Here is an 18562-nt window from a genome sequence, read left to right on the forward strand (position 1 = left end):
GATGGCCACATCTCACTACCCCCCCCCCCCCCCGTACAACTTGTTATTCTTTTAACATAACCCGAGTGTGAGCGGGGGCGTTGGAGCTATTCCCGCTATCCCCAGCAGCAGTGGTGATTTTTCATCTCAGGGCGCTGACCCGTGGCAAATGTCCCCGGCTTCAACATTGCATCTGATGAGAATCTTCACAGCCTCTGCGCAACCGAGGATTATTTGTGAATCACGCCGCTGCGGGGCCACTCGGTGGGCTGAAGTTCCGCCACGTCCGATGGCTGAGCCCCTCTTTGCCAATCCGCCCCCGCGTCTCGCCGTCTTTTGGTAACGCCATGTGACCATTTCCAAACTGCGGCGTTTGTCCAGGTGACCCCCGCACTTGCTTGCTCAGTGTGAGCGGGCGCTCCCCCTCCGTGTCGGCCCCGGCCGCGCCAAAAAGTTCAGAGAACATCTATGCAAATGTTGAATCAGCTTGCGCCGTGTTGCAATCGGGAGCCTTGGCTTTGAGGGCTGTAAGGAAGCCATTAAATCAGGGAACATCCTGTCTCAACCTTAAACCTGCGTGAGCCAGGCTTAATGGTTCTCAACTGCCAATCAGCGCGCCGCCGTGTTTCACCACCCGCCGCAAATGAATTCAAATCCTCCTCCCTCATCCTCTGAATGCCAGCCCCATGACACACGGCCACTTCTCTGGTAATGTATGTCCTCCGTCAAAGTGATTATTTCGGGTTACTTAAAAGGAAAAAAGAGATGGGACGCCGTCAGATGACAGTCATAAAGAGGGTGTTTAAGGGTTTACCCCACTGGGACTTACGAATTAAATGGCAAGTGGCTGGTCTCTTAATGTATTTGAAATGGCTGGAACAGGGCTCTTTGGAAGAGAAAACACAGCCAAAAGAGTCTTAACGGCTTGACATTATACCTAATTAAGTAAGAATAGACGCAATATATGCAAATGACATGGAGTTAGGCATCTCTCCAAAGCGCGTCGCTGGAATGGACACCACCTTCATGTTAATGTGTGCGCGGTGTTACAATCGGGCACCCTGTGTGTTTTCGGCCCGAGGGTAGTTATTACCCCCTGGGAACCAGCACAGAGCGTCCATTTTAATGTACTTATGCAAAAATAAAAAAATCAAGTCAAACGGAATAACTTTGCTGCCCCAACTCTAAAACGACACTTAAGCGAACAGTGCTATTAATTAATACCGCGTGAATTGGCTTTGCTATATGTCTTGGGTTACTCTGAGGAAAACAATAGCTCTTTTCATTTGGTTTATCAACTGCCAAGCTGCTGGTGTTTTTCAGCTTGTCAACAGCCGTGCTGAGTCCCTGCTCGGGAATTGCCAGAGTCAGCCCCGTTACCTTTGCTAAATTTGGTGCGAGATGTAACAAGAGAAAAATGCTCCATCAACATCAATCATGTTGCAGATACAGACTCTGGTGAGCGAGAGAGAGAGAGAGAGAGAGCGAGAGAGAGAGAGAGAGAGCGCGAGAGAGAGAGAGAGAGAGCGCGAGAGAGAGAGAGAGAGCGAGAGAGAGAGGGAGGGAGAGAGCAGGAGCGAGGCTCTGAAGCCGAGAAATGAATCAACGGCGGCTCTGCCAACAACCATTTCCTGGGTGATACGAATGGAGAGGGGGAGGGAGAGGGGGGACTTCACCTCTGTCTCTGGGGACATCATTTGTGAACACCTTGGCGTTCTCTCCTGAGCCCAAAAGTTTTAAAGCAGAAGCAAAGCGTTCAGTTGAGGTGGGGTTTTTTTTGGGGGGGGGGGGGGTTATGGAGGGGGGTTTGAGTGTTTGCAAAGTTGAATCCTTTACCTCTGCCGCCTGCTCGATCAGATAAAGTGCGTCTGCAGAGGCTTAAGTGTGTCAATGATGGGGCAGGAGGGGGTGTGTGGGGTGGGGGTGGCAGGGAGGGGGGCTGGATCGATGATAGGTAACGGCTTACTTTCCCAGCTACTTTTCTAGCTCCAGTCAAAGAGAGATTAAACCAAGTCGATCTAATAGCACGTGCCACTCACAGGTCGCTCGCTGGTGGAAACTTTCCCACATCTCCCGCATTGATGAGCAGCAGTCATGTAGTCGCTCATGTGGCCGCCTCCTCGGAGGTACCCGTCTTCATTCCCATCGGACGCCGAGAGTCACTTCTCGACTTTGACCGAGAGATTCTACACCCTCTCACCACCTCGTCAGAAACCTGGGAAAGGGTCATCGCCTTATCCAGGCCAGGCCTTGCAGACGCATAGGGATTAAAAGTTCAGCTCGTTTGGAGAATTGCCTCTTTGCGATCGACTCGGTAAAAAAGGGATCCGTTCGATTTTCCGACTGTTCGTTCGTTTGATTCGGTCGGTGTAACAAGTCGGAAGAGTAGTTTCGGTTTCAGAGTTTTGGGTTTTGATTTCCATATTATTTATTTGGGAAGTGTAAATCAGTCACATTTAATATGAATCACGCCAAATGCCTTCACCCTTTTTTCCACATTCGTTTAATCCTCAGTAATAATTTTCTGTTGTCGGGTAGAAGATTGGCTACAGGGCTTGAGGCGCATGCATGACTCCTGACTCACAGCTCACTCTGCATTTGAGAGTCGAGGCCTCATGAGTCCACCCTGTGTGACTGGCTGCAGAAACACGGTCTGCAGTGCCTGCAGAAACAACGCCTGTTTTATCTGAGCGACCCCCAAATCCCGAGTTATTTAAGTGATTCATTTGCTACGAACTAATGTTTGCGAGTAGTTTGCGAAACCAAACTAGCACTAGTTTGGTACTGGTCTAGTTTGGCTTTAGCCATGTCTTAGAATTTGCAGTGAACACTCTTGCGCGCGTGAACACACACACACACACACACGCACACAGACACACACACACACACACACACACACACACACACACACCGAACAGACACACACATACACAGAAACACACACACACACACACACACACACACACACACACACACACACACACACACACACACACTCACACACACAGATCAAAGACCTCCAGGCCTATCTGCATGACACAAAACGCATCCGTATTTGCAAACAGAAAGCCTCGGTGTACATTTCTTGCCCTAATTACTGTTGTGGACATTGCCAAATAGCCGCCTGGCCGTCTCTACTGGGCCATGCACCGCAGCTGCGGCTTTGATTTGCTCTCGAACCATCCGAGATTGGAACACACCCTGCGGTCCGTGAAACGAGTGCTTGTGTTGTTCCACGAGTGTCTCTCATTTAGACATCACAGCTCTCATTAGCGGAGATCAAGTCAAAATCAAAGTCGGAACGCGCTGTGTATCTACAACGGCGAGACCGTGACGGCGCCAGTTTAATGATACACTTGGCAATCTATTCGGCTCGATTGTTATTTCGCCGTCACTCTTTTCTCTTTTTTTTCCCCCCTCTTCCCTGCGCCATCGTCTCGTTAGTTTAACTCCATTGCCATGCCATGCGCGGCGCTTTAATCCTTTCATTACCGCTGCCCCCTCCACTGTCTGTTTGTCAGAAACTGGCGGATCTTTCTCTTTCCCGTGACTGATCTGAGACAAGGGGCGTAGACACAGCGACGATTTATCTCCCCGAGAGGCGTTGGTTCTGATAGGTGTTGATGTGGTAGCTCATTTACAAAAAGTGTGTGTGCGTGTGTGTGTGTGTGTGTGTGTGTGTGTGTGTGTGTGTGTGTGTCTGTTGGGGGGGGTTCTCCCCCATTGTCTATTGCTTTTCTTTATTGAAGGAAGATTAAAGTAGCTCCGATGCCATTTGATAGCTCCGCGAGACAACTCGATTATTTAGTGGCTGGCTGTGAAGTTGTTGTGCAGCGGGGGTGTTGACCATGTACACGGCATTCATTTTTGTATTTTCTTTATTCCAACGATAAACTACCCCCCGCAACCACCACACACACACAAAAACAATCCCCCCCCCGAACATACGCAACGCGGTCGTGACAGACAGTGAATAACTTAGTTGTGCAGCTGTGCTTCCTCTGCTCTGTATCGCTTAACTCCATTTCCCCTGCGGTATGGGGGCCCGTCACCGCCGGGATGGACATTGTCATGTAGCGGCGCAGACGTCCCCTGATAGAAATCTCCCCGCTCCTCCTCTAGGTTTACACCAGATACGGGAAATGCTACACCTTCAACGGCAACAGGACCACGTCGAGGAAAACCAAACAGGGCGGGATGGGGAACGGGCTGGAGATCATGCTGGATATCCAGCAAGATGAGTATCTGCCCATCTGGAGAGAGACAAGTAAGGCACAAACCCATTTGGTTGATTCCAATCATCCATCAGATGCTACAAGGGGGAAGTTTTAAATAAACAATCCCTGTAGCGTTTCCTCCGCCTCGGACTGGCTGTGTCAAAAATCCCATTACCTTGCATTCAAGGTAGATTTCATTGTTGTTGTCGTCATTGTGGTGGTAGGTGTTTTTAATCCCATTCATTTCCATAGAAATGACCCCATCACCAGCGCTGGGTACGGTATCGTAGCCGATGCCCTTCCTCGTCTTCCTCTTCGCCGGTGTGCTCTTCAAACATGACATGATACACACTGTTTGCAATTAACTTCAAACTGCCTCCCAAAGCTGTCAGATAAGGAAGCCGCCTGAGATGCTTTTGTTCCACACCAACCCCCTCGACCTCACCCCCTCACCCCCCTCATCCCTCCCCTCCCTTTTTGTAACTCTCTGCACGTGCTCGTGCTCTTCTTCGGCAACAAGACGAAACTTCCCTGGAGGCCGGCATCCGCGTGCAGATCCACAGCCAGGATGAGCCGCCCTACATCCACCAGCTGGGCTTCGGAGTCTCGCCGGGATTCCAGACCTTTGTCTCATGTCAGGAGCAGAGGGTAGGTTCGGACCCGCCCCCCCCAACACACACACACACACACACACACACACACACCCACACACACACACACACACATACACAGACACACACAGTGATTAGACCTGAGCTGGAGTAGGCAACGCGTGTGTGTGTGTGTGTGTGTGTGTGTGTGTGTGTGTGTGTGTGTGTGTGTGTGTGTGTGTGTGTGTGTGTGTGTGTGTGTGTGTGTGTGTGTGCGCTCAGCTGACCTACCTGCCCCAGCCCTGGGGGAACTGCCGCTCCACCAGCGAGCAGATGATCCCCGGCTACGACACGTACAGCATCAGCGCCTGCCGCCTGCGCTGCGAGACACGCCAGGTGCTGCGAGAGTGCAACTGCCGCATGGTGCACATGCCCGGTAACGTAACAACCACCCCCACCCCACACACAAAAAAACATACACATCCAATACACACACACATTGGTTTGGTTTGTCAAATAAGTCATGTGTGTGTCAATTCAAGTGTTTCCCTTTCACCAAGTTAGAGTAGCGTAATGTGATAAGTGCTTATTGCAAATCCCTTAATCTAAGGAAACATTATCGGACAGATAGATGGATGGATGAATGGGTAGATCAATCGATCGATCGATAGATAGAAAGATTGTAAGTTACGTTTATTTATACAGCACCTTTCACAGAGACCAGTCACAACGTACAAATAAAATCGAAGATAAAAACAGATAAAAACACACATGGGAAACACGCACAAGTTAAAACATAAATAAAAAACAAAAAGCACATGCTACCTAAAAAACCGTCTGATCAGACGGGTTTTTAGCTGCATTTTAAAAGAGTCCACAAAGTCCAGAGACCCCAGATTTGTTGGGGGACTATTCCAAAGCTTAGGTGCTGGTGACCGGAAAGCACGAACTCCCAGAGTCTTCAAACGTGTCCGAGGGACACTTACGTGGAAGACCCTGGTTGAGGACCTAAGAGATCGTCTCGTGGTGTGTGGGTGCCCCCTGCACCCACACACCATGTCCATGACATAATGTGGAGCCTGGCCAAAATGAATTCTAAAATGAACAGGAAGCCAGTGCAGAGAGGTTAAAATCGGTGTAACGTGTGACCATCTGTTGGATCGTGTTAAAAGCTTAGCAGAAGCATTTTGGACGGTTTGTAAACAGTCCAGGGAGGATTTATTATGGCCTTATCCTCATCTTCTCGGTGTAGTCTACGTGACTAGACCGAGAAGATGAGGATAAGGCACCAAGGTTCTGCCTGATCACTGAGTGAAGGTTATCAGGAGCACTAATCAAGACATTAGTTTTATCTGCATTTAGCTGCCATCCACTTCCTAATTGCATTGAAACAATTGTTCAATACAGAAAGTCCATCAAGTTCATCAAGTTTGAAGGGAAAATATAACTGGATGTCATTGGCGTACAAATGATAGATGTTGCTGAAACTACTGATAATCTGTCCTAATGGAAGAATGTAGGACAGGGACAATAAGGACAATAAAATAGGCCCCAATATCGAACCCTGGGGGACTCCACATGACAGAGAAGCGGTGTCCGACACAAAATCACCTACAAAAATTTAGAGAGTCCTATCTGTGAGATGTGAGAAGAACCACTCCAATGCAGTCCCAGAAGTGGCCTCAACAGTATCGAATGCTGCGCAAAGGTCTAATAAAACCAAAACCGAACACTCGCAAGCATCTGCAGCCATTTGGATATAATTTGAAACCTTGTAGTGTAGAGCGTAGTTTACGAAAACCATTGATTGAAATCTGTCCAACCTGTGCAAATCGCTTTGTTTGAACAAGTTGCTTTTCAGCAATGTTTTAAAACATTTTAGAAAAGAAAGGGTTTAGAAATCGGCCTAGTTCTCAGGTAAGGAGGGGTCCAGGTTTGGTTTCTTCAACAAGGTTGAACAATGGCCTGCTTAAAATAGCTAGGGACACACCGTGATAAAAGAGAGCGGTTTATAGATTCACCAAACAGGGACCAATCAATTTAAAAACCTTTGAGAAGAGAGCTTGGTAGGAAATCAAGTGGGCTAGAGGAGGGTTCCATTTTTCTGAACAGGGCTGTATTATCTTTTAAAGAAATTGGAAAAAATGAATCCAAGATGCATGGGTTGGATGCATTAGAATAACCACTAATGAGTGGACTGGATGAGGGTAAGATGTTTGCCCTAATATTTACAAACTTATCTATAAAATATTCAAGGAAGTTATCTCAGACACTGTTAGAGAAAATTGGCAAATTTGGAGTCCCTGGAGAGACAATAGTGTTGATTGTATCAAACAGTACTTCAGGATTTCTCTTGCTGAAACGAAATTAGATGAGAGAAATAGGATCTCTCAGCCTTCACAAAGTCATTGTGGATACCCATAATTTTTCTGAGTTGTAGCCTGTGTACTTCAAGCACCACAAGCACTGGGTCATCGACATTTGCACCTAAAACTCCAGATCGTTACATTTATCTATGGGGGTGAGTTTATGGAGGGGATTTTTCTGAGTTTGAGAGCAGCCACTTTATCCAGCATAGAGGAGCAGTGAGTGTTAAATGATCACAAACAAAAAATGTAAAAAGTCTGGAAACAAAGTTTCCAGACAGATACAATCAAATTACAGTATATTGTTGTTGATAAATATTCATTAAACAGTGGAAAAACAACTATGTTATATACTATAAAATACATTTAAAAAAAAACGACATTTCAGGTTAATCACTGTAAAATGTAGGTCATTTATTAGGTACATTATGAAACTGCCCAGCCTACTACAGTAATTTCTAAATAAAACGTTGTTTTTTCATGTAGAATAACTAAGAAATAATGTATAAAAACATAAGTACATGATACCAAGACAAATGTCTTGCACATTTACAGTATTAATCAGTTATTTCAGAGAATTATTAGATTTTAAAATGTTCATTGGACAGTGGAAACACAAGCATGGCACATCAAAAATAGCTACATTTAAGGCCAATCTAATTTAACATTTTAGTAAAATATTTAAAATAAAATAGTTTTGTATATATTTTATAAAACTGCCCAGTCTCTCAGTGAGAGACACGGCACAGTGGTACTTTGACTTACGAGTTTAATTTGTTCCGTGACAGAGCTCGTAATCCGTTCCAGCCCCCAAAAAACCACCCCAATCTTTTTTTGTTACGTGTTTTTAAATAAGAAAAATGTATTTATAAAAAACAAATATTGTATAAAAACATAATAAAACATAATAAAAGAGAATGTAAAGAAATAAACTGGTTTTATAAAATGTAATTACCTTGCCGATCAGACGGCGGAGGAGGTTGGAGGAGTTTGTTTCGTGCTTTTTCGGTCACTTCCGTTTGTTGCGACACTTTATTGCTGAACTTATTTGCTACAATTATTTTTCTATTTTTTCACTTCACTTTCCCTTAACTTAAAAAAGTTAGCCAATTCCATCACACGCACACCTCTCTCATGATTTTCTAAGATTTCATGCTTTAATTCAATCGACATCACCCGCTTCTTCTTCTCAGCACTTACTTTCTTAGGACCCATGGTTAGAATTGTTTTTTTTGGCAAAATAACTGCACAATAAGCACAAATCGCAAGCACAAACACAAAAGAGATGCTTCCACAGTCAGGTTACCAGGTGAAGTGAAGGAGTGGGAGGCGGGATGCTGGCCGCATTCGCTCGCCACACCAACTAGCAGCGGCGCAGCTGAAGCTTGCTCCTCATAACTCATGTTTTTGCTCGCAAATCAATACAAAAAATCGATGGAACGACGGCTCGTAACTCGAAAAACTTGTATGTTAGTGCACTCATAAATCAAGGTACCACTGTACAACTGTTTAATTCATTATGGCATTTTATTGCAAAGTTAAACTTTACAGTAAATTACCAACAGCAGTGGTTGCCAGAATTTCATTTCTTTTCAGGTACAACGACAAAACAAAACAAGCGATATGTTGCTAAGGAATTCAATAAAATATATTGAATCCAAATTATTTTGTGTTTGTTATTATATTTAAGAATTTTAGTAATGTTTAGTCATTTTATTAGCCTCTCGTTGTCCAAATCTGCACCAGACTTGATCTGCTACGTATCATTCCGTCGCGGAGGATGGCAAAAAGTTTAAATATTTAACTTGCACAAAGACAGGTCGTAGATATTCCTGTATGCGCAAACCATCTCAGCGAGTCTTGCATCGAACGTCTCCATTCTGAAATGAAATGAGGATAAACAGTCCTCACACCCCTCGCGACAAGTCACAAAATCTCGGAGGTGTGCGACGCCATGGCTTCACCCCCTGGTGATGTCATTAGCTTTTATGTTAGCAATCAATCGACGATTGCTTGTAATGCTTAACAACTATCGATTAAGGAAATTCCTTTAAATCTGCATCCCTTGTTGGCATAGATTTCACAGTCAACAACTCCTTATGGTACATTACAAAGGAAATAACAATTAAAGCCCATTGTAAAGCAAGGTACAGACGACTACTGATTAACTTTAAGAAACTGTTTTTGCATTTACACGTTCTCTGTGAAAAACAGATTGAACTGATACAATAAGTTGTACAGTATATTCACAAAGCAGTGCTGAGATCTTGAAAAAACAGCATGAGTCCATACAGCATATGAAGGATTATCATGAAAAAAATTGCCACTTGCCCTACCACTTGAGTCCAGACTTGACTGAAGACGATGCTCAACATGGGAGTCTCACACAGACATGATGTTCAAGAAACTGGAACTTATTGTCACCAGTTTTGCTTGAGGACTAACATGTTGTCCATCAGGTGTTCCCTGTGGACTGACATGATTCTCTCTGCAGCCAGAAAACAGAAACAAAGCTAAAGCTAGATTCATGCAGATCTTGAGCATGATGCCTACACAGCGATAAACTCACAGCCTTCTGTTGTTAAACTGAGCTCCAATCTAACTACGCTTAGAAGAAACCAGCACTCTGGAATATAGTTCTGCGGGTCACTTTTATAATTGATGTAATATCAGGGCGAAAGGTAGATACGGTCACATTTCAGCACAAACCCATCATCAGCGTTTGTTTCAGCTCGACTTGCAGCCTAAATACACAGACGCTTCCATTCAAGCAATCAGATAATCGTCACGTTCCCTTCAACACTGACCAATAACCAACCAAATGCATGATGGTGGTGAAAATTAGCTGCAATTGATGGTATATGTAATACATATCAATACAGGTATATAGCCAAAAATAAATGTAGATACCAAAGAAAATCATTTTTACAAATACCAAAGCACAAACAATTTTAATGTATATGAAAAGTTCAATGGCCCAAGATTTGGTACTCGGCAACTATCTATTGTGCCATTGAACATTGGTCAGTGTCGGAGAAAAGGTGTGATTGTCTGATTGCTTGAGTGGAGGCATTTATGTTGCAAGTAGACAGGGCTGAAACAAATGCTGATGGCCGCTGCTTACCTCTAATTAGCCTTGACAAGACTGGTGTCCGAGTCATTGGGTCCAGACATGACTGAAGACAGGTGGGACAGAGTCTCATACAGACATCGTACGGTGTTCAGGAAACTGGGACTTTGAGCAGGTGTTGTCATCATTTCTGCTTTAACACAAACAAGTTGTTAATCAGGTGTTCGCTGTGGACTGGCATGATCCTCTCTGCAGCCAGAAAAAAGGACAACAACATTTTTCATAATAATAGCAATAATAGTAACAACAATAATACAACTATTTATATAGCAGTTAAAAAGTTGCAGCGTGCTTCTCATGACACAAATAAAGAAAAGACAATAAAAACAAAAACACAAAACATTTTAAAACAGAAAAAGAAATATAAGATGGTAGCAAGAGAGATAGAGAGAGAGAGAGAGAGAGAGAGAGAGACAGAGAGAGAGAGATAGAGAGAGAGAGAGAGAGAGAGAGAGAGAGAGAGAGAGAGACAGAGAGAGAGAGACAGAGAGAGAGAGGTGTGCGGTTTCCTCATTGCTTTTTCTATGCTTTGAGCCGATCACCTGCGCCCTTTTGGGTGTACTCTTGTTTTTCAAGTTTACCTGCATCCTTTCAAAAATATTGCTGTAAAACATCATGGAGAAATTAACTGCGGCACCCTTATTTAAAAAACGTGTGCGTCTCGTATGTAGAGAAGGCTGAGACTCCAATTTAAGACAAATATCAACTAAAATATATTTGACTGACAAATAGATCCTTAGAACCAACAAGTTCAATATCTATACCATGTGTAAAAACAAGGTCCAGAATGCACCCTCCCGTGTGTGTAGAGCCAGAAACGTGTCGCATAAAATCGAAGGGCTAAGTGAGGTTTAGAAATTCAGAGGCAGTGTTACACATAGTATCATCAATATGAAGATTAAAATCCCCAACCATTAGGACGCTGTCCAGCTTTATAATCAATGATAAAAAATCAGCAAAATCTGATAAGAGGCAGCCGAGTGGGCCTGGTGTCGGTAAATTAAAATACAATAAATAGGACTCTGGACATTCGCAATTGAAATGAACAATAAGACTTCCATCTGGCATAATGTATAATTATAATGCATATAAACTTGTTCTTAAAAACGACGGCAAGTCCGGCAAAACGGCAAAACAAATCATAAAGGACAGATGACCAACAGAGCGAGTATTGAGAGCCATCTTGACTGGCGAAGGCAGAATAGCAGCAGAGCAGGCAGAGACTCGAGGCAGCTGGCGGAGGTTCCCAATGCACACACCACGGTGATCCAAGTAAGAGAGTTTGTTTCCACCTGTAGATATGCGGTGTGGAAGGGAGGCCTTTTCCCGAATAGTGGGCTGTATGGGGAAATTGCCTGGTGAGGGCATTAATGACAGATAAGACCAGTATGAGGAGCTCGCGGGCTTGACAGTATTCTAAGGTTCCATCATCGACCGAGATGGAGCTTCCGGGGAGGGCGTGTGGGATGCAAACGTACGTTAGTCATGTGGAGAGGACTGTACAACGTGCGTCAAGTTGGCCGACTACCCAGCCTGTTCGGGTGGACTCCGTCAGTCGTGAAGTGGGAGAAACGATCCCAAAACATATTTAAATTGTGAATACAACTAATATTGTGAGCTCTGCAGGTGGACTGGAGCCAAGCGTGGAGGCTGAGGATTGTGTTGAAATGTCCTGCTCCGTGGGCCAGTTTGGGAATAGAACAGGAAACAAAAACAGACTTTCCACAACTATTTAAAAGGTTAAAAAGGTTGTTAAAATCTTTTTTAGTCCGCTCAGACTGCTGACGAGGTGTTTGACACCATGTTAACTATTACACGTACGGGACTGAGCACAGCAGCCCCGGGAGCTTACCTAGGATGACAGGACTGTGGCACCCGGAAAGCTGTGTGTGGCTGTGTTGAAGAAACTGATGTTTCTAGTTATGGAGTCCCCAACTATTGATGTGGTTGAGGAGAAGAGGGGATGAGGAGATGACGGCTGTGAGTACTCATGGTAAGAAGGTGCGCGATCTCTTTCCACACGGTGTGTTGAAGTTTGCCGATGAGGATGGGGTGTCAGAGTTCCCTGCGTCCAAAGTGTCTGATCGCGGCATCTTTTAAGATCTTACAATCGGAAGAGGAGGTCGTAACCCGCGATGAGGGCCGTTGATTTGGCTTCACCGTGGAATGGCAAGCCACCAGTGATGTGGAAACTGCAGCCGCCTTCGGGAAGGGATCCAGATAAGGACGAGTCGGAACGGCGGGAGCACCAGCTGTGCAGACCAGAGTGTCGTCAGATTGGGTCGTGTAGCGGTTGGAGGGGCCTAAGCGAAATGCTGAGGCAGGCCCGTTCGAGTATCCCTTGCGACCGCGGACCACCACCTCAGCCAAGGATCATGATGGCCAGGTGTCGAGAAGGAAAAAAGCCGTGGGCAAGCAGAGAGGTCCCACAGTACTGTGTCCTGGAGGGATGCACTGAGCGAGGCAATCCGCCTGGACTGCCCAGAAGCCACATCCACAAAGCTGGTAAAAACAGAGTCCTTCTTCTGCAGTTCATCGGAGAGCGGTCAGATATCGTCCCTAAGTTCAGGGATCTTTTGGTTTGCTTTCTGGATTAGCACACAGTCCTCACAGGGCATATTCGGCATAGATGAGGTAAGCTGAGCCACCAGGCTAAAGATGAGCCTAAACCAACTGAGCTGTGATAAAATGGAACAAAAGATGAGTAAAACCGCGGCGATCAATTCCCATCAATGAGTTAAAAACATTAAAAAATATAATTAGTGCTGCTGTGTGAAGAAACTTCTGCTCACATGCTCAATTCTCTATGGAGACATGGCAGTGTGTGCCGGAGTAGTTGTGCTGTAGATGTCTTCATAGATAGATAGATAGATAGATAGATAGATAGATAAATAGATAGATAGATAGATAGATAGATAGATAGATAGATAGATAGATAGATGGATAGATGGATAGATAGATAGATAGATAGATAGATAGATAGATAGATAGATAGATAGATAGATAGATAGATAGATAGATAGATAGATAGATAGATAGATAGATAGATAGATAGATAGATAGTGAGATGGATGGATGGATGAATGGATAGATCACCACCATAAATTATTTAAGATCCCCTAAATGTGTCTAGAAAGTATAGATCACCACTCTGTAAATATAATTTATTCACTCATAAGAAACTGCATATTATTCATTTCTAAATTCTCGAAAATTGACGCTCCTTCATAGGGAGCGTAGCTATTTATTTTTTTGTAGCTCTACGATCTTTGAGACGGACACGACACAAGCATACCTTTGTCACTTACTCCATATTAAATGATGAAGCGCGATGTTTTGGTCTGGGGACCCTCTTCAGGCACAAGGAGGTCCCGGAACGAAGCGTTGCAATTAATAAGTAAATATTGAGCTGAGTGTGGACAGTGTGCGGGTGTTCCTGTCTCCTCTTGGCTCCGTGGTTCGACTCTGCAGACATCAACTGTCACAAAGACTTTGATTCACCTGGCCCTGCGCTCCAATCTTTGGAAAAGTTTTACCTACAAATAATAATTATAGTAATAATGATAATTTGAAATCTGAAATTATTATATTATTAAAAATAATAATATTAAATGGGACCAATCATGTGCACGGGAATGTATTATCAGCAGGGGGGGCTGCCCTGGATATGTGCAAGCGCGACAGCTTACATGCACAAGCGTATTAATGTTTCAGTCAAGACAAAAGTCCCGAAGCCCCAAACAAAAAAATGTGATCAGTCAGTGACTGATCACTTTTTTTTACATGTGTCATCCGTTTTGTTTTTTTAGTGGACAGCAGGGCTGCCAAGTTTCACCAAAAGTTCGGATTGAGATGAGGAAGAAAGAAGGAAATATACGTAGAAATAAAGAAAAAATATGTTTACTTAATTTGGGATTCTGAGCATGACAAATACAAGGCATGGTGTGTGAGTGTGTGAACTGGTTGATATGTGTGAGTCTCACAGTCAAAGCATGAGACTTGGCAGCTCCAGTGTGCAGCGGTGGGGAGCAGAGACAAGCTTAATTTGAAAAAATATGTTTTTGTAATCCCAAAACCAATGACATATGAATCAATCAAGTTCAGGTTCACGTTCAGGAGATTATATGTCACATACATATACATCAAATTATTTACTGTTATATGGAGATCTAGGCAGGGAGATCCTGACTGGTTGTTGCATTGCCTCGCTGGTTGGATGCATTTTGATGAAGCCTGTCGCTTCGTGGTGGTGGATAAGGAGGCAGGAAGGACAGTATTCATCCTCCACAGCTGGTCAAGGAACCGAGTCAAGTCATTCAAAACTCTCGGACAGAGGGGACGGAGGGATGTAAAGCGCTCCTTCCTTTTTCTTTCCAAGCGACGGAGTTCCTTGTTTACCACCCTTTCCATCTTCATTATTTGGAGAACGATAATCTGTGGTGTCCATGCGTCAGATCCAAAATATTTGGAGGCTGGAGATGACTTCCCTCCAACTATTTGGGATCTGACGCACAGATGCACATTTTTAACAGTCTACCCAAAATTCTTTATGTTTTTTAAATTTTTCTTTTTCATTTTTAAAGTTTAGGGTTTATTGCTGCGTGGAGAATGCAGGTGCTGCAACCTCCACTAGCCACCCCATTCGCCTTCCCACACCAGCGAGACCTAAAAACTCACTTTTTCAGTGCTTGTGTACATACATTTGGGTCTCTGATGGACCTACAAACACACAAACTGCAAAATAAGAAAACCCAGTCAGTTTTTCTGTGAGCTTCAGAAAACATATCCTGAAATAACCCGTTCAGATTTGCAAGCCCTTCATAAGGCGCTAGGTGCCTCTGTAGAATTAGCTCGCCCATCTGAGTAACTTCAGCCCAACAAGCTCCACTCTGTTCATTTCACAGACCAGCACAAATCTTTTAAAAGAAAGAGAAATTAACCAATAAAAAAAGTGTGTTTTTATTGCAGATGTATTTATTTTATTTATTTAATTTTATTTTCCGACTTTACATGAAACATAAAATCCCTGTGTGCAGTGCAATGAAAGTCGGAACAAACTTTTAAATTAGGCCTTGTAGATCTGCGCCACCCACAAAAACAGAGCGTCCTGGAAGAGGATGGTTTAGAGGCTTGTTACAATGGTTAAAATGCATAATCTGAGCAGTATTTTCACCTAAACAAAAAACAAAAATATGTTTTGGGGACTGAAGAGACCTATATTAACTTGTTAAAAAGGAGCATAATAGGTCCCCTTTAAGAATGATAAAATACTAACAATAACGAAAGTGTATTTTTACTAATAAGAATAATATTCATAAATATACAGTAGCTGCAGGTAGCAATGCACAGAGTCCAGTTTAGTTGCAGCAATTTGTTCTCCTGATTAAGGTATACAGTATAACAAAATTAATTGTCAGTAATGGAATACGTCCTTATGTTATAACGGCAACACATCTGGCTTCGATGTGCCGTGTTGGTCAATGGTGACAATGACGCGTCGACAACTCTCTGTGACCAATTACAGTTTTCCGAGTCCTGTGAAACGCAGCATTACTACTAACACAAGTTACAATTTTCCAAGTTTCCCTGGAATGCAGCATCGTCTCGACCCAGTGCAAATCCTAACCAACCACTACACACCAATGGAGTCTACGCCGCACGACTCGCCGGATGCGAAATACCCCCCCAGAGAGACTACCTAAACATACAGTATATAACAAATAGAATTATGATGTCACAAAGCGCCCTACTCCACAAACTAATCAAGCTACGCAAACGTTCTGTGACTTCTGGTAAACTTGTTTTTTCACTAATTCCTGCTCCAAATGTAGATCGATGTGTTTCAAACTTTAACCACAAGATGTCTGAAATGCCCCACTTCCAACAAGGCCTCAACCATGTTTGTGGGTTCGGCGGTTGCCGTGCACCAGACACATCTTACCCCTAAAATGCCAAAGAGAAAAATAATATTAAAAAGCCTGCGGACAGAACCCCTAATAATAATAATAATAATAATAACAATAATAGCCTTTATTTACATAGCTCTTTTCATACACAACTTCAACTCATAGTGCTTTACATTAGGATAAAATAAGAAATTCAGGCATTACAGCAACAAAAAACAGTGCAGTCAAGAAAATGATACACATCAAATAAGATAAGAAATAACACATATGTACACATCTATTTACGCAAGGCAAGTTCTGACAGAAAACTCTTGGATTTGCTTTAAAATTATCTTTATTTATTTTGCATTTTTTTAATTTGGGCGTCCGGGCTCTACTGCTCATCCCTCCCAGTGCATACAGCAAATATACGCAACCTTAGTAAGGTAGAAATATAGGAGTGATGAGCTTTAGCCCCACCATTTGATAGAAGGGTAGAGCCTAACAGGTGGATGCAGGGGAGCTGGCAGGAGCCAATGCAGGCAGCAAGCAGGCAGCAAAGCAGGTAGAGCAGGAGGGATTGGCTGCTTAATCAGGCTGGTCCATAAGAGTGTAGAAGCATGTGGCCCCATCAAGTTGTCCGACAGAACAAGCTCCACGAGCTATGCCTCATTAGCCCTATGCTAACTAGTAGCATAGCAAATGCAAGTCAAAGTATTGCAGCATTGCTAATTAAAGTGATAGAAGGCCACCAAATAGTTAAAAAGCAAACAATCAAAATGCATTTAATAAAATAAAATAAAAATAAATATTATACTCCTTTTCAGATTGGGGTCATGAATTTGAACCTTGAAGGCTCACGATCGTTCCTCAGTGAATTGTTTCTCTTGAATGACCGTTTTTTTTTTATTGATTGAATTACCACAATTTTTTTTTCCTCCCCTTTAAAGAGAAAAAAATGTATCATGATCTTTTCCAGAGCTTGCTCCCAGATAATGTTGGCATTCATACCCTAGGAGTATCCTTCAAGTACTTGGGTATTTGTGTGAATGACAGGCTTTCTTTTAGAGTGCATATTAACAACCTGTTGAAGAAAATTAAGGTTAGGCTGGGTTGTTATTATCGAAATATAGTCGGCCATAATTTAGCAGTGAGGAAAACCCTTGTACAGGGTACTTCTTAAGTGTTCTGGACGATGGGGACATTATTTACACGCATGCTTCCTCCTCCAAACTTCACTGCCTACACTCTGTATCACAGTTCTCTATGTGTTATATCCAACTTATTGTCACGTACACGTCACTGTACTGTATGATCTGGTCTCCAAGTCGTCATTAAGCCTAAAGAGACTGTAACATTGGTATATTTTTATTTACAAAGCCATATTGGGTTAACTCCCTTCATATCTGAGTAATCTTCTATCACTCACCAACAGCTACTATGATTTTCATTCCTCTAGATGGCTGCAGGTACCCAAGATTTGCTCAGAACTTGGTAGAGCAGCTTTCTCCCATTTTGCGCCCTAGTCATGGAATAACCTTCAGAACACCCTACAGTGTAATCATTTTGTCTCCCTGGGAGAGTTCAAAGCTCTGATAAAAAACAGTAACTTAAGAGTGCAATTGCTATTGCTAAGCTGGTGTTGTGAGGTTGTACGAGGTGGTTGATGGAATGGAGTCAGGCCAAAACATGTCCAGTGGAGGGGTTTTGCAAGCCACCTGGGCATTTATTTACAATTACACCAAAAATACAGAAAATAATTTCATTTCATTTCATTTCAAATGACACACAGTATATAATCAAAGTCTTGAGTGCTTGCAAAAAAACAAATGGAAAAACAAGTCTCTCAGGCGCCCTGTTCCCTCCACATGTGTCGTGTCGCTCTCCTTCCTCCTTCCATCAGCTATTTTGGCTGCTGTCCCGCCTCCACAAGGAGCCAATCAGGTCACCCCTTTGTAATTGCCTCCAAAAGGTTGCATCTGGGAACACTACTGGATCCATTCATAACATAATATAATAAAATACCTTTTACAAATAAGATTATACCTTTTACACATATTTTATACACTTTCTCTACATACTCTGCAATTCTGCTACATAGTGCAAATGCCCTCCTTTGTGAAAGAGAGAGTGAATAAGAGTGCTTCGTCACATTTCTCACTGCCTCCCCTCTGGCTTGTACATCTTAGCCAGACGTGACAGATAATCTGCAATAAGATTTTTCCTACCTGGACAATGCTCAATGGTGAGCTGGTATGGCTGGAGGGCTAGACACCAATGCAGAATTCCGGAATTGAGATGCTGCTTGGACTGCATCCACTTCAGGTCTCTATGATCAGTGAGCAAGACAAATTCCCTGCCCAGCAGGTGATAATGCAAAGAGTCAATTGCCCAT

General features: G+C 43.4%; 1 protein-coding gene across 1 annotated transcript in view; it reads left to right on the plus strand.

Moving 5' to 3' along the window:
- The window catches only part of asic4a (acid-sensing (proton-gated) ion channel family member 4a), a gene marked incomplete at its 3' end in the record, with an annotated part of 85780 nt that overhangs the window by 54196 nt on the left and 13022 nt on the right, over positions 1 to 18562 (plus strand). The window contains exons 2-4 of the mRNA XM_080019379.1: positions 4102 to 4246; positions 4717 to 4844; positions 5069 to 5222. Coding sequence (XP_079875505.1) covers positions 4102 to 4246; positions 4717 to 4844; positions 5069 to 5222 — 427 coding nt within the window. The remainder of the gene's footprint in view (positions 1 to 4101; positions 4247 to 4716; positions 4845 to 5068; positions 5223 to 18562) is intronic.

This window comes from Zeus faber (genome assembly GCF_960531495.2).
Source record: "Zeus faber genome assembly, chromosome: 18".
NCBI classification, from domain to species: Eukaryota; Metazoa; Chordata; class Actinopteri; order Zeiformes; family Zeidae; genus Zeus; species Zeus faber.